At 37.7% G+C, this 27,077-nt stretch overlaps 1 protein-coding gene across 1 annotated transcript in view; it reads right to left on the bottom strand.

The window, feature by feature from the left end:
* Nucleotides 1-27,077, bottom strand: part of itfg1 (integrin alpha FG-GAP repeat containing 1) — a 174,937-nt gene that overhangs the window by 2,702 nt on the left and 145,158 nt on the right. Inside the window, exons 15-17 of the mRNA XM_079803686.1 lie at nt 14,628-14,752; nt 6,957-7,039; nt 5,369-5,486 (exon numbers count right to left, since the gene is read on the bottom strand). Coding sequence (XP_079659812.1) covers nt 5,369-5,486; nt 6,957-7,039; nt 14,628-14,752 — 326 coding nt within the window. The remainder of the gene's footprint in view (nt 1-5,368; nt 5,487-6,956; nt 7,040-14,627; nt 14,753-27,077) is intronic.

Raw genomic sequence — 27,077 nt, 5'->3', positions numbered from 1 at the left:
GCCAAAAAAACGAAATAACGACTTATATAGTGATAACCGATTTCAAAACACTGCTTTCATGAAGCTTCGGAGCGGAAACGAATCAGCGAATCCCCAAATCACCAAACTGCTGAAATCACGTGACTTCGGCGCCCCGAACCGCTGAATCGACTCGCTGATTCGTTTCCGCTCCGAAGCTTCATGAGGGTGAATAATAAATGACATTATTTTCATTTTTGGGTGTTATATTCAATATTAATATTGAACCACTGTACTCACATGGACTTTTAAAAAAAATGTTTTTAGTACATTAATGGATCTTGAGAGTGTTAATTACATTGATGCCTATGCAGGCCTCGCTGAGCCTTCGGATTTCAACAAAAATATCTTAATTTGTGTTCCGAAGATGAATGGAGGTCTTACGGGTTTGGAACGGCATGAGGGTGAGTAATAAATGACATTATTTTCATTTTTGGGTGAACTAACCTTTTAACTTGTTTGGAAAGTTCATTGTTTCCACACACTCTTTTTTTCCATCAGACACTTTTGTATTATGTCGTGTTATTTGTTGTTGCAGAAATGCAACTTGAATTTTTCTGACACATTCGGTTTGACGTGCTCTCCAGCTCTCCAAGCACACCTCAAGGCGCTGACAAGCTTGCACATTTACATATATGTGTGTGTGTATATATATATATATATATATATATATATATATATATATATATATATATATATATATATATAATGAACATATACAAAGGAACTGATGGAGCCGTACAGCATCTATATACTGACAGGCCAACAGTCACATGACCCGCATACATCCGCAGTCTCTTGCGTCAAAGATTAGACGCAGCCATGTTGCCTGTGAGGCATTTTCATCAAATGACCTCGAAATCGTGTTCTCCTTTTATTATTCAATGAACACATCAATATTAATTCATTAATTCAATTCCAGTGCCTGCTATGCTGTACGCTTGACACATTATAAAGTTTTTATTGGTATTAGATGGTAATTTTGTTTTGAATAAGGATTTAAAAAGTTGGCATGCAATGGAATCTATTTTATAAATGCATTTGATTGTGAACGATTAATCAATGCATATGCTTAATTTACATTTTTTTTTTTACCTTGTAATTTATTCAAATCATAACTGGATCTTCTGGCAGACTTCTCTCTGGTGACATATGACAGAATTCTCCAATAATTTTGCCTGCACAAACCCACATAAAATGGATAGAACTAAGTCCCCACTCTACATTTTTTTCCTTTTCAATTATCAGCTTCACTCGGATGTACATCATAATATGGAAGAATAGATCTGTTGCTGCTTGCTTCAAGTCATGCGTTAATGCATAAGCATGGATGCATTTTATGGCAGATAACTGATATTTAATTGAAATGTAAATGTATGGCTAATATTCAAATGTATGCTATGTAACCTAATTTGCCTAAATAATTAAACTAACTGAAAATAAACAAAAATCTTTTTTTAATGATTACAAGTGCATTTAGTCATCACACAATTATAGTGTGCAGTTTGAAAAATATTAATTTAGAGATTTGCTAAGGATCACATGAATTAACAGTATTATTAAAGCATTAGCAAAGGTAAACTAAATATTAAAATACATATGTCCAGTATCAACCGATTTTATGTCCAAATTATAAAGGGAAACTATAGTATTTATAGTCTTTTTGAGAGATTAAAATGATGATGTAATGCCTTTTTATTATTATAACCCTTTTAAAACAAACTAAAGACAAATCAAACTAAAACAAAAACATTAAAATGACTGAAAACTGCCATTTATTTACTTGCCATCATGTCTTAACAAGTCTCCTCAGGCATTTCTGAGGACGTCTACATCCAGGAAGACAACGTGTGTTCCTGCCCCATGCAGACATGCAAAATGATACAGAACACCTCAGTACTTCATCTATCTGTGTCTTTCCTGCGACATTGAGCAGGTTGAAGAGAGGAGCCAGAGGCAAAAAGGAAATACTGTGTCTTATCTTCCTTTAATATCGTGCCCCTCCCACTGGGATGCAAATGGAACGGTCCGCAGAAATGGAGCGATCTGCTGAGTCCTCTCCAAATGCTATTTTCACAGGCACTACAGGTTGCCCTCTCTTATCTGCTAAAGCCACTTCAATTACAAGCTGTCATGGGGGGCAATGAAGATGGAGGGCAGGGACAAAAGAGATAGCGAGAGAGGGGAACGCTTTGTACATTGGATGTTTTAAGCTGCGTCCGACGAGAACATGCATTTTCATGAGGGGTCTTCTTGAGTGTGGAAGTCAATCTGTGCAACAGGACTGACATTTGCACCGCTTCGCAATGGCATATGCTTATACTGATCCTGAAATTGAACGCACAAACATTTACACAAATACAGCTTTCAAACCATATCTATGACTAGAAGCGGAGAATGTTTGGGGAGTTGTGCTATATTTGGATTGCGAGGAGCTGCAATAAATGGAGAGAGCCGCTGAAAAACAGAGCGATAATGTGTTACAGTCTGGTAATGTAGCAACATGCGATAATGGACCACCTGCAGCCTACACAGCTCCCAGTGTGAGTTGTGCAGAGAAAAACAGGGCTGCGTGGCTTCTCTCAGACAAGTGTAGGAGAAAGGGCCGCTTCCTGACCTTTTAATAGCTGAATAAGTGAGCAATGCTAATCGTCACCTGAACATGTGCATCAGGAAAGCTCATGCTCCATCAACCAGTCATCAAGACGAGACAAAGAGCCAAAATACTCCCTCTCTAAACCTTCCTTCAGCCTCTCTCTTCCCTTTTGTTAAATGTATAATTGCAGGGCTGAGGAAGAGAGATATGGAGCCAGCATGTTATTTTAATGCAGTGTCAACTCCAATGAAGGTCGTGTATTGGGAAGCGCTTCCCTGAGCAGAGAGCAATTATGGTTTTCAGCGCGCATAATCAGGCACCCACAGCAGATGGCTTTGAGAGGACGCCAAAACCAGAACAGCTCTTCACTCCTTGCACACATGCGTACTCTCAGAGCACCACCAGAACCGCCATAATGCCTTTGAATACATGACCACACACAAGCACTCTTAAAAGAATGAAAAGACAAATAAGATGTCCCAATAAACACCCTGCATACACCTGGGTGGTTGAGGGCAGTTGAGTAGGGCACAGTGGTAAAAGTCAAAATAATGGGGAAAAAAAGGGTTGCTAATTAATAGATATATTTCTTTATGAGCCTTGACAGCATTTTTATCTTTTATTTACTTAAATGCATCCTGTGCCAATGTGAAGTGGTATCACATTATTAATTTGTAGATCTGCAGTCACGGGCACCATAATGGAGAGGAAGATTAGGATGATTCCAAGGGTCCTGGTGGGGGCCCAGAAACCCCAGCGATGTCCACAGTACTCACCAAAAGTCTGGAAACTCCCTAGGCAAGGGTTTTGGACAAACTAATCAGATTGTAAGCTGGTTTTAGAGCATTGGTTCTCAACCAGGGGGCCGGGACCCACTAGGGGGTCTCAGCACACTTCCAAGGGGGCTTCAAGATTAGTTAAAATTAGACAAAAGAACCAAAATAAAATAAAATAAAATAAAAATCGATATATATATATATATATATATATATATATATATATATATATATATATATATATATATATATATATATATATATATATATATATATATATATATATATATATATATATATATATATATATATATATATATATATATATATATATATATATTTTTTTTATTCCCTCCCAAATTTCTGGAATTCTAAAGTGTAACAACTATTTTAATTGTAATTATAGGGTGTGTTCACACTTTGCTTGGTTCGTTTGGTCTGGACCAAGAAAACCCCAACAACATTTAGTTATTGTCCCCTCTGCCTTCACATTGGCATTTTAACACCAAACCTAAAGATACCGAAGCTAAAGGCAGAGATTTACGTTTACAACCTGATTGGTCGGCTTTTATTACGTATATTTTGCGACTGAACTTATTGAACATCCAAAACAATGCTTTATGCTGGGCTAAATGTGCGTAGCCTACATATGATGGCATTTTGACCAGCTGAGAACTCGTGAAGCGCTTATAAAATGTGTAAAGGATTCAAAACAGCGGCAGGAATCTCTCCGTCTCACACACAAATGAAGATCTGCTACGAGGAGATGTGGTTCTGATGCCAGTCCCGGGCAACATTGTGACTATGACGAGAAAAATAGGTATTCTCGAGCTTTATGTTTTTGGTTGGTTTACATGTCTTTGATCAGTGTTGCGTTCATATTTCATTCGAATTTCATTGGTGCGCACCAGGGTTCGGATGGCAGCGTTCTGAACCGCACTAACAGCAATCGCACCATGGTTCATTTTACTCGAACCAAACATACCCATAATTATTTGTTACTTTCAATCTATAGACACTCAAATATTTTGTCACTTTTCTGCAGGTCAATCTGGGTGACCAAGCGGCATTCAACTAAATCAGCTGAACGCCAGCTTGGCCAGGCTGGGAGACCATCTTAAACCAACTTTTTCAGCAGGGAGAGCTATTTATAAACTGAATGACTAGTTGGATAATTGGTCTTAAGGAATAATGGTTCCCCATTGACCATAATCGAATGCGTTCTTAGGGAATTGTTACATAAGTCATGCAGTGGTCTTTAAAAGTTGGACTTTTTAAAATTTGACATGCTGTCTAAAAAAAACAGCATGGTATCACGCAACAGCCAAAGACATCTGTCTGAATGCATCAGCTGTAACTTTTTGAAGGGGTTACACTATGAAAACTGTCTAACAGCTAAAGCACAATGCAGGCCGCAAATTACATTTTCGATAAGCCCGTCAACCTCGCAAATCAGTTGTTGAGAAACTAGTTGGTTAGCCAACTGTTGTGATTGTTTAAAAGTAATGAACTCACACATTCAGAGGTACAAATAGAATAAAAGAAAGCAAACACACACCTTCCCACACACAAAGACAAAAACTCAGGCTTTCACGTGCACAAACTCACACATAACACCCTGGAGGACATGTTGTGTGGGATAATGAGGAACAGATTTGATATGCTGAAAGGACAGAACAAAGCAATTAGCAGCAGAGCAGTGTGTGTGGAGCACCCTCAGAGAGAGCCTGAGGGCAGGGCCACACACAGACACACCCATCTGCTCAGATCTTCACACACATGTGCAGACCAAACACTAAAGGATGAGCCTGTGTGAGGTCACAATCATTCTGCGCAGAAGGAAACACAGATGCTGGAGTGTTTCAAAGAGATCCATAGTAGAAACGGGGAACTCAGGAGCGAGTGATGTACAGTACAATTGGGCTTCGATCAGATGAGTGAAAGGCTGAAAGTAAAAGGCTGAGATGTTTGTTCTCACCTTCTCCTGCCAGTGCAGTATCCCGATGATGACGAGAATAAAGACACAGACGCCAATCAGTGCTATCGCTGTCAATAAGACTATATTACTCGGGGTTAGGTAGAGCTTCGCACTCCAGCTGCAAAGACACAGACAGAAAGAGAAACTTTTCAGAGCACCATCTTTAAGTTCAGTGAAAACTTTAAACATCATTCAAAAACTCTGAAACGAAATGTGAGAACACACATAAAGACATTATACAGAGCGAAACCTGTGTAGATCATCAAAACAGTGACGAGGAGTTTACAGCACTGAAGACAACTCTTATTAGCACTGTGTACCTTCATTCTCGAGCCTTAATATGGTGATGCAAAGAACCTGAGAGAGCTAAATATAATCAGTCCTGACGCACTCTGACAAGCTGAAACATCAGGACTTCAAGATGAGCCGCTTTAAATAACAGACGGAGAGCGAGCGAGAGAGTCGGAACGTTCTCCATTTGCTGGAGAGAACAGAACGAGAGATACTCTGTTTATCTTGACGAATTGTTTAAAAGCAAAACGGCAGCTGAAGAAGCCCGGGCTGGGTCCACGGGGAATAGCGGGAAATCAAGTGATCTGCTCAAATATTTATGATAAAGATTGGCGGACAGCTTCATTAAGATACATTTCGGCTGGGCTGGTAAACACATTAAATATTAAAGCCCGAGGAAACACCTTCTCACAGTCCTGATTAAGACTAGTGACGGATGTTTTGATGGTGTAAAATGACTTTAAAGAGTTTATTACTATTTGCTTGTTGGCTGTGGGGTTGGATCTCAGTAGATGCTGATAATATTAAATGAAGGAACTATTTGTAAAATGGACTTGGATTGTTTGTGGGGGAAAAAAAAATAATGGTCTCGAGTGATGCACATCAATTAGCTATAATGCAACAGAGAAATGACTACAACAATTTGGACAAAAAAAAGCATTTTGATAAAATATTTGTTGGCTGTAAAATGTATTTTTTTAATTGTATAACAGTTCCTTACATATACAGGAAAAATATAGTAATGAGTCTATTATTGTTTAAAAAATAAGGGCTGTTGACGTGAACACGTTTACTCATGTACGATTAATTCATTATCCTTTTTTCTGTATTTTTTTTCATGGGTGCTTTGGTGTGCATTAATTTAACTCCTTATATCATTTGGTGATTTGGTGTCTTTTTTTGGGAAGACACCTACATTTACCTTGAAAAAAGCAAGCAGAAAACACAGTTTTGTGTGAATCACCCTTCAATTTAATGGTTTACGTTGCTGGATATAGCAAATTATGACAAAATGAATGTGTTAAACAAGATAAATGGCGCATGCTTAATTTCATGATAAGGGTGCTATTAATCACGATTAATCACATAAAAGGGTGCGATTATTCACGATTAAAAATGTAAATCTATTGACAGCCCTGTAAAAAATATAATATATTTATTAATACATTTAACTGAATTACAAAAAAAGAACAGTTTACTTTTAAACTTGCTTATAGTATTGTTTACTGTCTGACTGATAAATAGATTTTTCCACAAATAAAATGTTAATCTGCTACTTGAGTATGTGTGTGTGTACCTGCGAGGGTCATTCTGTGGGAATGGTATAACGATGAGCTGGGAGTTAGGAATGATAGCGGTCCACTCCTGTTTCCTCACATCCTGCAAAAGAAAGAGGGTGACAGATGGAAGAGAGAGCATGAGCGCAAAGAATATTAGTACCATTAACGTAATGGAAATTATAGCACATTCAATTTCTGCAGTTGTCCTTTGGCAAACATGCACCAGAGCTGATGTGCCTCTGTGGAAGACAGAGGGAATGTGCAGGAGATTGTCTTATTGCATAATTGGACATTATTGAAGTGGGGGGTCTTAAAGGAGGAGAGGGCATGTTTAACACGTCTATCTTTAGCCATACACAATGGCTGGTACACTATTCCAACATCTCTTGTCACTAAATCTGGTCCTTATTTACACTGTTTAACTAAACTTTTGTGAGCTAGAAGGAGAGCTGCGCTTCAGGTGCCGATACTCTGTGTGAAGTGAAGCTTCAGTGCCATTACTGAAGTGAGCAGGAGCGATGAAGATGAATCCAATCAGAGATTTCAGCATCACTTTAAAGTGCAGATGAGTAGGTGGAGGAGCCATTTGCAGGCAGGTGATCAAAGCTACACAAAACAAGTTTTAAAAATATCTGTAAAAAGTTCAACTCGATTACCTCAAACTGGCTACAGCCCAATCAAATACTTCAGCCGCTAGCCCTGTGCGATTCCATGTGTGATGTTCACTTCAAATGCTCTACACAGGCCAGACGCACTGTTCATTTGTTAAACATTTACTCTGCGCTCAGAGAGATATAAAATGAATAACTAATATAGAATTATTCAGCATTGACAGAACTAGAAATCCGGCATGGCAGCAATGAGAGAGCCAACGAAAACAGCCTTTTCCATTCGTGTTGAAGCTGCGAGTCCTTCGGTAGGAGAAAATGCCATCATTTTTAGTGCAACATCCAGTTAATAAGCCTCCAAACATGAAGCAGCATCAATAGTCGTCTATTCCCCCAGCTATTTGCAAAAAAAAGTTCATTAGAGGAAGAGAAGTCTCAGGAAGCTTTAATGTATCATGAAGACAGTACCTCCATCAATTACAAAGGTAATTTTCCCTCTTCAACTTGTTTCTCGACAGCAATTAGCAGCAAACGTTAAATCCGTCTTTTTGAAGGAATCCTCCAGGGGTACAGATTTTAATTTCCGACAACACATTTATCATAACTCTACATTACGGTATGTGCGTACATGCGCGCAGCTGAGGAAGAGTGTGTGGTCTGAAAAAGCTATTTTTAGCATGTGTCTTTAGTCAGTATGGACGAGGCTTGCAAATGAAAGGGATGGGTTGGTATTCGGTCTCGCTGTGGGCAGTCGAGCCTCTGCCTGCTGCAGAGGTCAACTGTGGGCACCGGCAGAAAGACAAAGATTTGTTACAGTCAAAGACCCTCTACTGCTGCTCTGAGCATTAGAGAGGGAGAGCGACTCAAGCCCACCCGCTTAAAGGTTACGCTAACCGACCGGCCCTGGCCTTATGATTATGCAACAGAGAGACCTCGATGGGGCTTTTATTAATAATATAGAATGAAGATATTGCAAATTTTTATGATATGAGATGACAATTTAAGAGTGCAACCTTCTAATCTGAACAAACATTTGATTGCTTGTGCTGACAGCGCAATGCAAGTTTGATAGCTGTCAGAAAAAAACAAGTAATTACTTCAAGCAAATGATGGATGCACTTTCAAAGAATACACTTAATTTGAAGGTGTCTTTGTTACACTGTAATTATACATTTAAGTACTGTGTAATTAAAACTAAATGTACTTACTATAGGGTTAGGTTTACGGTTTGGGTTAGTTGCATGTAAACATGCATCATTTATAGTTATTTCTATAGCAACTGCATGTAACATGTGACCTGTGCTGGCAAAAGGAGTCGGAATGCGTACGGGATAATTTCGAGCTACAGCCAAAACAAGTGAAAAATGTCGATTTTGGTCAATTTCGAGGTTTTCCCAAAAATGTCACCCCCCTTTTTGAGAATACACATGAAAATGCACTATCCAAACTTAAAGGGCTGTAATTCAAGAATGCTTTGGAATATAGACCTAAGTTTGGTCTTGTTTTAAAGCAGACACTCTGCAGATTATTAACACAATTCAAAATATGAAAGTATGAAAAAGTTATGGAAATCTAAATTTACTGTAAATAAAAAATACTGTACTAAATATTTTTATTTTATATAAAATATATTTTTTACAAAAATGTTTTAATCTAAAATTACTATAAAATCAAAGCCATATGTCTAACCAAATTGTGTTCCAAATTTGAAGTTGATATCACAAAAATGTAAGTTCCCATGAGATTTTGTTTAGGCGATGTACCACAAATAGCCACCGGGTGTCACACATATTCCATTGATTGTTTTTTTTAATGCATTTTTCTGTAAATTTCTGTCCAAATATCCCTTCCATCACAAAATGGTCACCATATATATAAACCCTGAGACTCAGACCTTTCCAACGATGTGTGTTTTGTCAAGATTAGAAAATATTTTTATTATAAAGTAGTTAAAATAAATGTTCTAATATAAAACATGACGACGCCCACTAGGGGAGGAGCCCGCTAGAATAATTTAAAGTACGGTTTCCATGGTAACGCAACGTCCAATTTCAAAACGATTTTCACAGGATGAATTTTGAGTTCGTAAGCTTTCGAATGATACCTAATTTATGATAATTACTCAAATATATGATACGAAAAAAAGCCTATCAAAAAAAGAGTGCCAGATCCGACGCGTACGCACAAAGACCCCGCTCACAGCGCGCAATCCCGATATACACACATACACAGAATTACAGTACTTCAAAATATCTGTCTTGGCGAGTATTCACGCAAACATAATGTCTTAAATGACCGTTTGGTTAACTGTTGGGGAAAAACATCTGATGTGTTACATTATAAAACATCCGCGCGGTACAGTAGGTCTTAATATATAGGCTGTCTGTTTCATCAACATATTATATAGTTGAATATATTTTTTTCTATAGATATTTGGTGTTGACAACTTGACATGGTGTGTGTCAAAATTGGTGTTATTACTAGGGAATTTAAGGTATGGTTGCTGGCGATTTTGTTTTGGGAACTTTCAGAAAAAATTAACTTTGCCGACTATATTGACTTCAAACAGGTGTAGCTCAGTAATTTTTTTGGTCCGATTCAAACAAATCATACATCATTTTAATAGAGAATGTGAAAATAACAATAACAAATCTTTGAAAATGTGATCATTGCGACGCATTTTGCCAGCATGGATCACATATGTAACAATGACACTAAAATAAAGTGTTACTGTACTTTCTATAGGGTTAGGATGAGGGTTCAATTTAGGGTTGGTTGCTTACAATTGTGCATAATTTACTGTTATTAATATATAATAAGTACATGTAACAACAAGGACACTTTTTATTACATGCTCAACATATAATAAAACAAAGCTCAGATTCTGCATTGTGCTGCATTGAGCAACGTGTTTTTCCAGGATGAAAAACAATGTGATAACATGGGTTGTTGAGAGATTAAAGATGTGAAAAAGATAGAGAAAACTGAGCCTTCTTTTCCTTCTCCACACGAGCTCTGAGAGTTCAGAGCCCAAACCGGAGCTCTCAGCAAGAACTGTAGGTATGCCGTATAGAAACATTCATCTGTGTCAGAAAAACAACCACATATGCAGAGCCTTTGTGAGGAATTTCTCTGGCAAAGTCTTCCTCTCTCATTCCCTTCAGCTTTTGTAGGATCCCAAAAAGCACTTTATACAGTAGGTTGACATAAACATAATGAAATGAATATGCACTTATTCATATATCAATATTTGCTGAGAAAAGACCTCAAATGAAGAAAAGTGTGGCAGATGGGTATATCAATCAAAAAGTATCTTAAGAAGTGAATATATTGAACTATTTCCAAACATGCTAGAAAGATATCTTTCAAACGTTTCAGTGTGTTGTTTCTTGTTTTTCTTCAGTGTCTTGCATCATGAGCACTGCATTTTAAAGACACCTTGTTGGGTTGAAAACAGTTCAACTTTTGAAAAGCATGCCTCAAGACCGTTCAAATCTGTTCAGAAGGCATGAATAAATGTGCAATTTTTTTGTACAAATTTTATGGTACAAAATGAATGTGTTAAATCGACAGCCCTATTAAAAACACAAAATAGCAAATTGCTGTATGTTAGACTCGCTTAACCACAAGCTTTGTGTTAATGTGAATGTGTGTATGCATGTGCATGTAGTCATGTGTGAGTGTGTGTTGGTAAATCAAATCTGCAATTCTAATCACTGTTTGATAAAGACCTCTGTTTAGCTCAGTGACAGCAGAGGAAGCCGACGTCTTAAATTTAAATGAGTCGCACTGGGGGAATTCTAGAGGAAGTGGAGGGAGGGACAGATTTAAAATTGCACTTCTTCAGCTGAAACCAGACAGAGACAGAGTCTTGCAGCTCTAAATAAGGGATGAATATACACCGATCAGGCATAACATTATGACCTAATATTCCTAATATTGTGTTGGCCCCCCTTTGGGTGCCAAAAACAGCCCTGACCCGTCGAGGGATGGACTCCACTATAAGGTGTGCTGTGGTATCTGGCACTTAGATTTTAGCAGCAGATCCTTAAGTCCTGTAAGTTGTGAGGTGTGGCCTCCATGGATCGGAGTTGTTTGTTCAAGTCAAAACCTCAAAGTCATTGTTGTGCTCCTCAAACCTTTCTTGAACCATTTTTGCTTTGTGGCAGGGTGCATTATCCTGCTGAAAGAGGCCACAGCCAACAGGGAATACCCTTTCCAAGAAAGGGTGTACATGGTCTGCAACAGCGATTAGGTAGGTGGTATGTGTCAAAGTAACATCCACATGGATGGCAGGACCCAAGGTTTCCCAGCAGAACATTGCCCGAAGCATCACACTGCCTCCGCCGGCTTGCCTTCTTCCCATAGTGCATCCTGGTGCCATGGTTCCCCAGGTAAGCGACGCACACCCCCGTGATGTAAACCCATGTGTTGTAAAAGAAAATGTTATTCATCAGACCAGGCCACCTTCTTCCATTGCTCTGTGGTCCAGTTTGCTCCAGATGCTCACGTACCCACTGCTGCCGCTTTCGGTGGTGGACAGGGGTCAGCATGGGCACCCTTGACTGGTCTGCGGCTATGCAGCTCAAACAAACTGCGATGCACTGTGCATTCTGACACCTTTGCATCAGAACCAGCATTAACTTCTTGAGCACTTTTGATAGATACTGACCACTGCAGACCGAGAACACCCCACAAGAGCTGCAGTTTTGGAGATGCTCTGACCCAGTCGTCTAGCCATCACAATTTGGCCCCTGTCAAACTCACTCAAATCCTTATGCTTGCCCATTTTTCCTGATTGTAACACATCAACTTGCTGCCTAATATAGGTGCCGTGATAAAGAGATAATCATGTTATTCACTTCACCTAATGTTATGCCCGATCAGTGTGTGTATATGTATGTATATATATAGTGGTGAGCACAGATACATTTTTTTAATCTAGATTAATCTCACTGTAATCTTGAAATTAATCAAGATTAAAATGGCTCATTTGAATTCTGCCGAAGGCATTCAGAATATGTGTACTCGTAAGTGATCGTTTGTATTTTTATAATTTGAATAATAAATAACTTCTGTCCCTATAAGACCTGATGCACGCATGGATCCCAAACACTGTTCCTGTGAGCTGGTTACAACTGTGTTTACGTTAAAACTCACCAAGATGGGCATTGAGACAATTTTGAGTGTATTTGACCATTAATAAGCTGGAAAAAGGAGCTCATTTTTGCACTTGTATGTCAGAGGCGGTTTTATTACGGTATGTGTGTGTGCGCTTCAGATGCGAGCGCAAAATCTGCGGGAATTAGTAGAATTAACAATATGTGCAACCCCGTGCAAAATTCAGACCGGTCACACCAATACTAACAAAAGTCCAGCAGAACACGCGTTCGCCATGTTCAGAGGGTTAACTGGACTGAATGAGAGGAGGCGGGTGCGTGTCAACTCGCTGTCGGTCGGAGAGGCGAGCGCAGCTGATATCGATACTGTAGAAAATGAGTATTGTATCGTTTCAGATATTTCTGTATCGATACATAGCGAAATATGGATATTTTTGACAACACTAGTAGGCATACACACAGGTTCGAAGACTCGTTCTCTCGCCCCTACAGTGCAATTCGGCTAGGTATACATCCGCACTAAAATATCAAGGTGAAAGTCAACATAGCTTGCGTAGTATAGACCCAGCTCCCAACCCAACTTTGAGAATAGATTAACGGCGATATTTTCTTTATCGCCCGATAAGTCTCACATTAACGCTGCAAGTTAACGCCGATAACGGCCCACCACTAATATATATATATATATATATATATATATATATATATATATATATATATATATATATATACACACACACACACATACATACAATACACATACATTTATACATACGCATACTGTATATATTATTACAGTAAATATATATATATATATATATATATATATATATATATATATATATATATATATATATATATATATATATATATATATATATATATATTAGTGGTGGGCATAGATACATTTTTTAATCTAGATTAATCTCACTGTAATCTTGGAATTAATCTAGATTAAAATGGCTCATTTGAATTCTGCCGAAGGCATTCAGAATATGTGTACTCGTAAGTGATCATTTGTCTTTTTGTAGTTTGAATAATAAATAACTTCTGTACCTTTAAGACCTGACGCACACATGGATCCCAAACACTGTTCCTGTGAGCTGGTTACGACTGTGTTTACGTTAAAACTCACCAAGATGGGCATTGAGACATTTTTGAGTGTATTCGACCATTAATAAGCTGGAAAAAGAAGCTCTATTTTGCACTTGTATGTCAGAGGCGGCTTTATTACGGTATGTGTGTGCGCGCTTCAGATGCGAGCACGGAATTAGTAGAATTAACGTTATGTGCAACCCCATGCGAAATTCAGACCCGTCACACCAATACTAACACGCAGTCATGAGGAAAAATCCATCAGAACACGCGTTCGCCATGTTCAGAGGGTTAACCGGACTGAATGAGAGGAGGCGGGTGCGTGTCAACTCGCTGTCGGTCGGAGAGAAGAGGAGAGCGCAGCTGATATCGATACTGTAGAAAATGAGTATCGTATTGTTTTAGATATTTCACTATCAATACATATAGAAATATCAATATTTTTGACAACACTAGTAGGCATACACACAGGTTCGAAGACTCGTTCTCTCGCCCCCTACAGTCCAATTCGGCTAGGTATACATCCGCGCTAAAATATCAACGTGAAAGTCATCATAGCTTGCGTAGTATAGACCCAGCTCCCAAACCAACTTTGAGAATAGATTAACGCCAATATTTTTTTTATCGCCCGAAAAGAGTCTCACGTTAATGCCGATAACGGCCCACCACTAATTTATATATATATATATATAGTATGTATGTCAGACACAATGTTTCCCTTCTCAGACACAGGATGGAAGCAGGTAGAAATAAACCAGGCCATCTGCATGCTCTTCCTCTCACGGGGCCTTTCTACCCATGATTCCTCCCTCCTCCCTCCATATGGCGAGTGTCTGTGAGCGTGTGTGAGAATGTATGTCTGTACCTTCCCTCCAGGGGGCCGGGGGATGCCCACAAACAGGTGATCCAGGAAGTTGGCGCTGCGCCCCAGACCAAGCACGGTGTAGGGCAGCTGGAGTGCGAGATGAGCTGACTGGCTGAGCTGCCCCGCTGCAGGGAGAGAGATAGAGAGAGCGAGCGAGAGAGAGAGAGAGAGAGAGAGAGATAGAGAGGGGACAGGGGTGGATTTGTAGGAGGGAGAAAGTGGGATTGAGGATGGAGGAGTGAAAGTTAAAAGAGAAAACAGCCGAGTGTGAGGGGGAGGGAAGTGTAAGGTATGAAACAGGACATGAACAGGTAAGGGAGGGAGAGGAGAAGATGAAAGAGGAGAAAACAGAAGAAATAGCTGCCATTAGTGTCATCCATAAATAAGGCTTGTATAATAAGAGATCTCAGTAAATGAAGGGCTCTTGCTCAGATCCTCATGAGCTCTAAATCAACCTCAACAAACTACTGCAGAACCTGCTTACGGACATAATATTCCAAAGGCTACTCATTCTTAAAGGGACAGTTCACCCAAAAAAATGACAATTCTGTCACTGTTTACTCACCTTGATGTCATTCCTAACCTGTATGACTATTTTGAGAAATGTCTCAGTGTTGTTTTTTGTCCATACAGTGGTCACCCAATGATCCAAGTCAATAGTCACCAAAAATATCTTACTTTATGTTCCTCAGAAGAAATCATACAGGTTTGAAATAACATGAGGGCGAGTAAATGACGACAGACTTTTCTTTTTTGGTGATCTATGTAGCATAAAATCATCTCATGCCAATGATAACATCTCATGCCAGTCTTCATCTCATGCTCAAGTTTACTATAATATCTGTCTCTTTAAATAATATATAGATAATAACAGGAAATATTTCTTGAGCAGCAATTCAACATATTAAAACGAAGTAATGGCTGCTGAAAATTCACCTTTGCCATCACAGGAATGAATCACATTTTAAAATACATTCAAATGGAAAACATTTATTTTAAATTGTAATAATATTTTAATGTCACTGTTTTTAGTCTTATTTTTGGTTCAAATAAATGCAGCCTTGGAGAGCATAAGAGACTTCTGAAAAGTAATGTATTATAATTTCATTATAAGCAATTATAAGATATGTAAAAAGATCATTTAAATCAGTGCGTTTAATTTGTGAATCAGATAAGTATGATTCATAACGCAGAATATTTAACAGAATGGTTAATTTAGGATTTAGACTACTACGACTAGCATGCAAATCTTATGGACTACTTTGACTACTTTTTTAAGAGTGTGGCAGATGTTTTCACTACTGTTGTTGTACAGTAAAGAGGAGCTTAAGATATCATCTTTTCATACAGGTTTGAAATGACAAGAGAGTGAGTAAATAATGAAGTACTTTCATTTATAAGTCAACTATCCCATTAAGTAAAATGAAAGAATATTAATCTGTCTACAATGACCATGGGTTTTCTCTGAAGAGAGCAAAAAACAAACAAACAAAAAAACAAGGACTGTGAAAGCATTCAGCGAATCTAATACACAATGAGATGAGTGCAGACCTGTCCTGAACCTAACTGAATGTCCCTTTTAAGCGCACACACTAGAGCTCTGCGTGGGACTGTTTTCTTAATCCTGCTCCCGCTGAATGTCTGACCATTACCGCACGCTCCCACAACGTGTGTGTTCCATTCCCGCCCGCACCCCAAACACTCTGTTACAGCTTGTAGAAATTGTTAAAAAAATTACACAAACATTAAGGCTATGCTAAACGTTCAGAACAACAGAGATAAAACATTGCGTTTAATAAACTGTCCATAAGATGACACAAATTAGCCTTATTAAACTCGATCAACTGTTAAAATAAAACACCACAACTAGTGGAGCCTAAAAACATATTTAAATGTATGCGTAACAACAGACACACACAACTAACTATAACAGTTAAATCGAACAAGGCACAATACTTAATTGAATTACATATAAAACAAAAAAATGAAATAAATAAGAAAATAAAAACCTCACAGATATCACAGGTGTTTATTTAACTAATTAACATAGCAAAAAACAAAACGAATAAAAAAAATTAAGCGTACTTAGCAAATGAATTAAACAATGAATCACCAGGCCTAGCCTGGTCCAGATTGCTATGGAGGAAGAGAATGTTACTGATCGACTGTGGTGAACTTCATATGTTGAGTCCTTTCTTGTCACAGGGCCAATTGTGGGACCGCGGGACCTGCACTGTATTTTTCGACCGCCCACTCCCACCCACAGCAAAGATAAAACCACCCGCTCCAGCAAGATTTTCATTGGGAGACCTCTAACACACACCTCTCCATGTGCTTTCTGGGTTTTTAATAGCCCAAACTTTGAAAAGCAAACAACTACAGTACACAATACAACTACATTCAGCAAATCAGTTTCTAAAATCAAATTTTATTTTTTATAATTCTGGACCAGAAGGATGCTTGAACTAAATATAAACTAACTGATGGAGCACTTTACGTGTGTCCTGCTGAATCAAATACACACACAGTCCCCAACCGGGGAAAGGTCAGTCCATTGCTCATATGTCATGTGTCCAGCTTAATGATGCCATTAAAGAGAAAAACAATTAGATGGTGTATAAGCTGATTTCCCATTATGCATCAGAGAGAAGAGGGAGAAGAGAACAAGGTTGTCCCTAATAACTTCCCTTTGGCACATAATAGCGGTACTGGAATACTGGATGCATTCTGAGGATCAATTAGACGGACTGATGGAAAGTGCAGAGCCAGTCTCACTGACCAGGAAGAGATCCTCAGCTCAAATAAAACAAGTATGGTATTGTGTTGTCTTTCTCTAGTGTGAAAAATAATAAAAAACAAACAAACAAAAAATCATTATGGATAAAGAAAAATATATATATATTTTGAATAGTTTTTTTTAACCTGTATTATACTTAAGCCAAATCAAATTAACAAAAAGTACATGATTATGAAAATATCTGGACAATGCTGACTATAAGTAATACTATATTTTTCCCTACCCATGCTGAATTTTCAGCATCATTTCTAAAGTCTTCAGTGTCTTCAATCTTCAGTAATAATTATAATATGCTGATATACTGCTCAAGAAACATTTCTTATTATCAATGTTAAAAACATTTCTTTTTTGGATTCTTTGATGAATAGAAAATTCAAAAGAACAGGATTTATTTCAAAGAGAAAACTTTTGTAACATTATAATTGTATGTACTGTTGCTTTTGATCAAGTTAATGCATCCTTGCTGAATAAAATCATAAATTTCTTAAAAAAAAAAAAAAATACTTGAATGAGTATAAAATGTTAAAAACATTTCAAATAAAACAGTTTTTTTTAACAGTACATTTCACAATAAACATTTCAAAGCACTGTGTTAAATTTTTGCATTTTAAAAAAATCTGATGTAAAAACACATTTTGAAAAGCCTTTTTCTGTTGATTAAAAACTTCTACAGACACATGGCACCTTTGTGGTCCTCTGGATTTAAATACATATAAATGAATCATTCGACACAATGAACTTATCGTGTACATGGAAATTTTTTTATTGTACTACCATTAAAAAAATTCAATTTTATGTAATTACTGCTGTTATTAATCTTACATTGTTGATTCTTCACTTACCCTTTAACCCACCCTTAAACCTAACCATACCACCAAACCAAACCTGTGCCTAACCATACCCGTATCCCATGCACCTTAATAGCAGCTAATGTGTTTTGCAATACAACATGAACACAATAAGTACATTGCACCAACCCCCTTTTTTTTAAAGTAAGCATTAGTTGTAGTTTGGTTTAGTTCAGGGTTTTGTGTAGTGTAGTTTAGGCTACACATACATGCACACACATACAGTGTGATATGTAGCCCACATATGAGCGAGAGTATCCACAAAATATTGAGAGTATTGAAATTCAGCTAGCCAAGCATAAGCCGAGGTGCAAGACAAGCTAATAGAACTGTAGCTCGCCTCCTACACACACACACCTACTCACACGCTCACTCAACCACAGTACACACAAGTGCAAAGGCACATATTCTCTCTAACTGCAGCTGTAGGATCATTTTAGTAGAGGATGTACTCTAATGCATACAAGGCAAAAAGTGAGAGGGAGAAAATCGCTTCAATCTGAAAAACAACAGGCAGGTGGAAAGCACTCAGGAGAGCGAGTGGGAAAAAAGGAGAAAGGGTTTACAAGCGTATCTGTCTCTAACTTTAAAAAATGTATCTGCTAGCCACAATATATACTTCATAAACAGATGGAAGGAAAACAACACAGTATATCAGAAGTGAACATAGACTGAAAGCAGATTTTAGTGTCCACACAAAACACTCTCCCCTAAACCTAACGGCTAAGATCCTCTCTCCAAGCAAACCTGTTTGTTAAATGATCTCAGGTCTAGCGTCGCTATAGAAACCATTCTTTGCCCTGTCGATTGGGCGCTTTTGGAGCGATAAAAGGAACAAATGGTGGCGATGCTGCCTGGGCCTGAGGGATTAGAGAGGTTAGAGAGGAATAGCCGTTTGCCGAGCCGCAGAGCCAAAATGGCGGCTTGATCCAGACACTGATTTGTGTGTAGCGACACGTGTCTGCTCTGAGGGAGATAAGTGGAGTCTTCCAGAAGCCCCCAGCAGCATTTCCCATCTTATCACGCTACCGTCACAGAAAACAGCAGAGCGAAAATATGGCCACTCAAAGCCCGAATGACATCAAGTGCGCAGAGTGGGGAAGAGAAAGAACCTGGAACGACTGAACGACACAAAAAGACTTCATGTTCACAAACATTTTTTTTTTGGTAACCAGAACTCACAAAGAGTCCAATGTCAAAATGTACTCAATCTCGCCACATGAAGAACAGATCAATATTTTAGCACAATCACAGCATAATATTTTTGACTTGGTAGGCAGGATTTCAAAAAGATGTAAAAAGAAACTTGTCATGCAGGTTTCATGAGAAAATAATGAGACTTGGTATGAATAGATCTTTACTAAATTTGGAGGTCAAATGTATTCTGTGCACACATTATATGTAAATACTCTTCCCCAACTATGACCTTCCAGTAGCTCAAAGAGACACAAATGCACCATATTCCAAAAATACCAAACCATGGATTGACTGACATTACAATAACAATAGCCGCTATTACAATTCTATATTATTGTGTCTGAATACATTAAAAAAATTAAATAATAATTTAAGACAAACATTTAATTTAAGCATCACAACATTATAATCCAGAGTATGATAAATGGATATTTATTTTGAGACTTGCTACAATTAACAGTTTTAAATGTGCGCAAAATATTAGTATTTAAAAAAATAAAAAATCAACTTTAAATGAGTATTCGATATTTATTTCCCAAACCCACCTAAACCAACAGACCCTTTACCACAAAGTCCTAAAACCCACCAAGAGAGGAGACCTAGAAAGCAGCGCTTACAATCCAAAACATGTTTTTCAGAGCTGAATGATTGTCAACACATAAAAAGGTAGAAGGGAGAGAGGAGAAAAAGGAGAAATTGGGAAATCACCACAAATTATTTACAATAGGCTCCAAGTGAATCATTTTTGTGTGAAACCTCAAGAAGTACAAATGTACAGTAGTTGCAAGGTGTGACATTTTCCATTCAAAAAATGGCAACAACTGAAACAAGACACTATACATGCAAACTAATAAAACAGATCCTTTAGAATCTAAAATCTGATTGGACAAGCCACGTTCTAAGTCACTCTAAAATGCATATTGTGCGTGTATTTGTAATGATTACTAATGCTTCTCCAACACATAGCCGTGTTTATTGCACCAATAGAGCTGCTTTGAATCTTCAATCTTGTAAGAGTAAGACAGAAAGAGAGCCAGCAAAAGTGGTAATTATAGAAGAAAGAACTGCATTAGGTCAGATGTGTCTCTCTCTCTTTATATGTGCACTGAACATAATGAAAGGACTTCAAGCTGTCTTAACGGAAAAATGCGGCGTTCAGATCAATTACAGAGAAAAAAAAGGCTCCAACAAAGGTCATTATCACAGTCATTCTCTCTATCGCTCTTCATGGGGAGGAGGCAGATGATACGGTATATGTGATGAGTGTGAATGTGCTCTCTTTGTGATTTTGATGGATTGGAGTGATACGCAGAGACAGAGCAGAGGTAACGCCAGCAGAGATCCCTTCTTTTGCTCCATCACCATGACAATCCAGATCACGATCATAAAGAATTATATACTCATGGTCAGCACAAGCGTGTCTACTCATATTTTAAGGCTGCGTGATTAAAAACAGTGTTTTCTGATCACGTGAGACATTGGGAAAAGACACAGGAAAGAGGGGATAATCCTGTTGGCTTGTGAGTGGGTGGGAGTCTATATTTGCTCTGGGAGATTCAGAGAGGGACAAAAGCTGTGATCAATACTAATCGTACTTCTCACTCCAGCTGAAGGCTAAACTACACTTCACGGCACGGCTATGTGAGAGTGTGAATGAGGATGAATAGAGAGAGGTAGATGGTCAATGGACTCCAGAGACATTAGACTTAAAACATATATATTAACAAATTGTCTGAGACAATACTATTGTGTATATATATATATATATATATATATATATATATATATATATATATATATATATATATATATATATATATATATATATATATATATATATATATTTTTTTTTTTTTTTTTTCCGGTCCCACTTTATATTAGGTGGCCTTAACTACAATGTACTTATTGTGTTCATATTTTATTGCACACACGTTCGCTGATATTGAGGTGGGATACGGGTAGGGTTAGGGACAGGTGTGGTGGTATGGGTAAGTTTAAGGGTAGGGTTAGGTGTAAGGGAAGTGTCAACAGTGTAATTATAAAATGTAACTACAGAAATTAATTACAGATGTAATTACATGCAAGTATTTTAAAAAAATATTAGAACAATGTAAAAACATGTATGTACACAATAAGTGCATTGTATCAAAATATTAATTTAAATGTTAGTATATAGTAGTTAAGGCCACCTAATATAAAGTGGGTCCATTTTTTCTTCTTCAGGCATAAAACTACTTAAGCTTTCACTGTAATAATTCCGATTATATCCGATTATACTTTGAATTACTTAAGTGAGAACATACATTATTAATGTATTTACTTTCACTATTCCAGAATATTAGGCCTATAAGTCCTACATTGATTCAGTCTTCCACATATGTTGTAGCTTATAGAAACAAATGAATTTAAAGCATATTAGCGCTGACACCGCAAGGCTTATCTTGGCGTTTGAGCGCATTTTGTGAATCAGAGGCTGTTCTTTGAAGTCCTTTGCATCCTTATTTACCTAGTGTACACTGAGTTTGGTTGACTGATAAAAGTAAGAAGGCAAAACATTTATATTTTGTAAAATTTTGTTGGATTCCCCCAACCATCCGCAAGCAAAAACTCTATGGTTCTGCTTAAATCATATAGTCTGTGTGACATAATAGTAGCCTGGATGCCAGCCGAACTTAGCCCCGCCCACAACATTTGAGGTCGGGCAGTTCGGTCTGAAATTGATCCGTTGTGGAGCAACTATGCTCGAACCAGAGCTGTTCGGACCAATGAAATTGTCGGGGCGGGCTTTAGACGATGATGGACAGATGATAAATAGTAACGTAACCATCCACCAACCGTCACCAAAGAACGCTTAGGTTGAATTTGTTCTAATCCTAAAAGGAGAACTTTGCATTCACCTTTACTATTTCTCTCAAAAATGATGATCGTCTTGGTAAGTACTCTTAAAATCACTTAAAAAACACAGGCAAAGTTCGTTAACCTCATTTTCTTCTTCTACTTCTTCCAGCGTGCGTGCAGACAGGGTTGCCAAGTTTTCACAACAAAACCCACCCAATTGCTACTCAAAACTAGCCCAAAACAAGCCCAATAGCTTTCTGTTTTTTTTTTTTTTTTGGCAGGGTTGCCTGCTAAAATTCGCATTCCTGGGTCTAAATATCTGAGTTATGTTGACATTTGACAACTAACGTTATGCGTCGCTCCGTTGCTCTGATTGGTTGTAGGTCTATCCAATTGAGGTCTTTCCTGGTTCGGTTGAAACACGCCCCATAATCACAGCCCAACAGAGCAGTATCAGACTCATATTCTGACTAGAATTGAGGATGACAACGTCAGGCTAACATAATAGCATAAAAATTACGAAATACCCCAAAAGAACTTTGGGGCACTATTCATTTTGCATCTACATTCTAAGATTAGAGTAAACTTTATAGTTACCAGCATAATGTTTTGTAGAATATTGGATATCAATAAAACACGTTATTAAATTATATTGGATTATTGCCGCTTCCATAGTCATCAGTGTAATGCCAGAAACATAAAATAAACATCATATGGTTGAAAACACAGAACAGCTGATTAGCACTTGATAACACGACACACTGAACATTCTAATCACACCGGTGTGATATGACCCTTCAAAGGGTTAAATATCAAAAGTAAAACTATAATTGTTGGTGTTTTGGAAGCTGCATTCAAATCAATTTGGCTAAAAAAACTGAGGGGACATGTGCAAGATGCCTCTGGTAATCAGCTATTTCACACTAAATAAATGCACAGCTAAATGTATTCATTATAATGCAGGGACGCAAACGCAGCAGCAGTGAAAAAGGTGACAAAGGGAAGGGGGGTTGGGGTTGGTAGCGGCTCTAGAGAGGCATGCCTAAAGTGGTGATTTGCAGAACTTTGCATACCGTACTTAAAAAAATAAATACAAAAATAAAATAATAATAATAAAAAATATATATATATCAGAATCCTGGATTATAATGCATTATGATTTTCCCAAAGCCTTGTTAATGTCCATAAAGATTTCATCCTATTTTTAAGTGTGGACCAGTTATATGATGAATAAATGCACTTTTATGGACTTCAAAAATGACCCAACAAGTCACTGCCATTATATAGCTTGGAAGGGCCAGTATTTTTTTAATATATCTCTCATTACATTCGTCTGAAAGTAGAATGTCATATACACCTAGGATGACTTGAGGGTGAGTAAATCATGGGCTAATTTTCCTTTTTGGGTGAACTAACCCTTTAACACCGCTTTATACAGAAACCTTTACTCTAAAAGCACAGACAACTTCCATTTCAAGCTTTCACCTCAATATGCTTCTGAAGGTTTGGACGGCGGGTTTTTGAAGGCTATGATATGGTTCGTTTTAGGCAAACAAAGCAAAAACTTAAAACTAAATGAATATTTCATCTTTTCAGAAAACTGAAACATACTCTTATAGTATGGCATGGGTGCGTGCACTGCGCCTAGGAACTGCCACATTCTATTTTGCCATCAACTGATCAGTGTTCAAAAAATGCTGGGAAATCATTAAACTTCATGTGACCCTATAAGAGTGATTGCTGATGGCTGTCTGCAAAAAAAAAAACCCCTATTACGTTTTAAAATCATCCACTGACTTTTAAAGCGGCTACATAGAAATGACTTTCTACTTCGAGGACCTTAATAGAAATGTAGTGGAGTAAAAAGTACGATATTTGTCTTTCAAATGTAGTGAAGTAAAAGTCATAAGTTTCCAGAAACAAATACTACTCAAATAAAAGTACAGATACTCAAAAAGTGTACTTAAGTACAGTACTCAAGCAAATGTACTTTGTTACTGCCCACCTCTGGGCAAATGGTAATGTTAGTAGGATTATACAAGTTGTATTTGGAATAAAAAGTATGTTAGATTCGGAGGAAATAACGCTAACAACGTTAAATCAAAACATGTGAGGCTGATTAACAGTCCCAATCTTTACATATCGATACTTATGCCAATTAAATTAAGGTTATTTTAACGTTACTTTACGAGATTCTTACGTTAAGGCTGCAGGCATGAGGGCAGACCTAGGAGATGGCTCTCTTCAGTCGTGCATTCACTCTTTCCAGGAGCGTTGCATGTGCAACGCCAGGAGCAGGGTTTTTTTCTTGGACAACTGAGAAGGTGTAATTCTCATTATTTCATTCACCGTGACCCTGTCCAAAGACTTTCATCTCAAAAACTGAATTAAATGAGATTTTGATACACTGGTTTCAATGTCATTTCAAACTTTTAGAACCCACTGCAGCCTAAAATGACAGCTACCAATAAGAGAGTATACATCTTAGCCCTGTTTAACACATTTTACCAAGTTTAAATTAATTCTGCAGAACTCTACAGACACCACCCTCCAAAAAAAAAAAAAAAAACCATTAAAAAAAAAAATCACTGAAGATGCTAGAAATTCAGCAGAATCCATCTGTGGCTGGATATGTGTGTGTAGTGCATGTAAGAGTGTGTCTGTGTGTGTCCCTCACTGTGAGGATTCAGAGGGGCTGTTCATTATACACCACATTCATTTGGCTAATTAATGAGAACAGTCTCAAGCTCCATATTGATCTGCATCTTCTCCTGCGTCAGTCTTTCCTCTCCCACCTCTTGTGTCTGCCTCCATACTTCACCTTTTTCTGCTCTTACTCTCTGTTTACTTACAACTCTCACTCATTAACTTAGTACTGCAAGGGTCAGTCTAATTATACAAGCATGAACACACAACCCTCTGAAGTACTTTATCATCCTCAGATAAGACTTGAGAGGATGGCCTCCACTCCACCCCCTGCACACACACATTTACCTACAGGCTATGCAAATAAACACAAACAAATTCCCACTCACACATAACAAAACAATGATAATAAAAACTGCAGTCATGAATTATACTCAAAGCTAAATTGAATACACATACAATATATTTAATGTGATATAGTTTTTGTATTAAAATCGTTGCATTACTTTGTGTGATGGTACACAATGCATTTTTAATTGGTAGACTAATGAATTCTTCATAGGTTGTTTGAGTCTCAGTTCTAATCAACTTATAAATGGTCTAAAGAATATTTCTTGCTGAAAGAGATGTTAGCTTAGAAGCTGTAGGTTGCTCCTAAATTAAGCCAATTGAGAAAACGGTGTAATTTGTTTGGTTTGGTCTACCGGGTTCTGTTCAGATAATTTAATAGCAAGATAAGTCGTGGAGAGATCAGGCTGATTAAAAAGATATTTTCAATGTTCCAGTTTTTTCCTAATTATTTTAAATTGTTATCAGAACAACACATTAGCAGTGTTGCCTTCATGGCATCTGTGGCTACTTTAGTTAGGCTACTTACTTTGTCCTCGGTTACTTTGTCCTCAAATAGAGAGAGAGCGCGAGAGAGAGCGTGAGTGCAGACAGCAGCAGAAATACCGCCGTCCCTATGTCCTGAGCGCGAGTCTAAATGTGCAATAAGTCTTGCTGAGCTGTGTTTCATTACTGGCCAATGAGAGCCTGGGGGAATAAGGGCCCTAAAACAACCTGGCCTGTTCTCCACTCCCCGTACAACATACACCCCATTACTGTCCTTCAGCTGACCCCAGACACCCTGCCACAATCTCTCCAATTACAGCAGGACATTGATCACAGAACTGTAGTTAGAAGTTCAGCAGCAGAGCAAGGAGGGACGATGGGCCGCAGTGTCACTAAGCTCTATTTACAGTTTCTGTGCTGAAATAGTGATTGCTTTTATTTATCTGTTCCACTGTGTTTTCTGTGGGAGTGCCATCAATTCCCTGTCGTACCTCAACTCTTCACACGGTAAACTGTGTGTGGAGGATAGACAGATAGACAGAATGATAGAATATCTAGAGCCAACAATAGATAAGAGCCTTAAATAGATAGACAGACAGAAAGATAGACAGCAAGAGAGGCGGATAAACATACATACAGACTGATAGAATAATAAATAGAATGAAAGAATTACTGAACAAAAGAACAATAAAAAGAACAATAGATTTACAGACAGACAGACTATATGACTTCATTAGATGATGATTTGACTGTCCTGGGAAATTCCTGATAGACATTAGAAACTCTGAAACACATTAACCTCAACATCAAAACAAGCCTTTACTTTTTTAAAAATTTAATTTATATCCTAAAGAGATCAAGTTAAAAAAGAAAGATAATTTATTAAGAAGGTGTTCTTCAAGTAAAACGGCTTATTTCTTTAAATTGGAAAAGTATTTGTGCTGTATAGGACGTTGGCTAAAAGAAATGGTAACAAATATGTCAATGGAAAAAGATAACTTATATTTTAAAACGTGGTGGAGTTGGAAAGGTGTTAATAGAAGACTAAGAAAAGAGGTGGTATCAAATATCGATGTAAAATACTGAGAAGCTTTGTTGTTGTTTTTATTTCTTTATTTCTCATAGTTAAAAAAAAAAAAAAAAAAAAAACACATTTCACACACCAGGATTATGATTCGCAGACAGGTCCAGATATTTAGCATGCCAAATATCTCCCAGCCATCGGCGTTTGATCAAGGTATGCGACTGTTCTGACTTGTCCAACTTTCAGTATCAGTTTTTCATCTTGCA

The sequence above is a fragment of the Gobio gobio genome, assembly GCF_949357685.1.
Source record: "Gobio gobio genome assembly, chromosome: 2".
In the NCBI taxonomy this organism is placed as follows: domain Eukaryota; kingdom Metazoa; phylum Chordata; class Actinopteri; order Cypriniformes; family Gobionidae; genus Gobio; species Gobio gobio.
The sequence above is the reverse complement of the archived record's forward strand: the minus strand, read 5'-3'. Positions and strand labels throughout refer to the sequence as shown.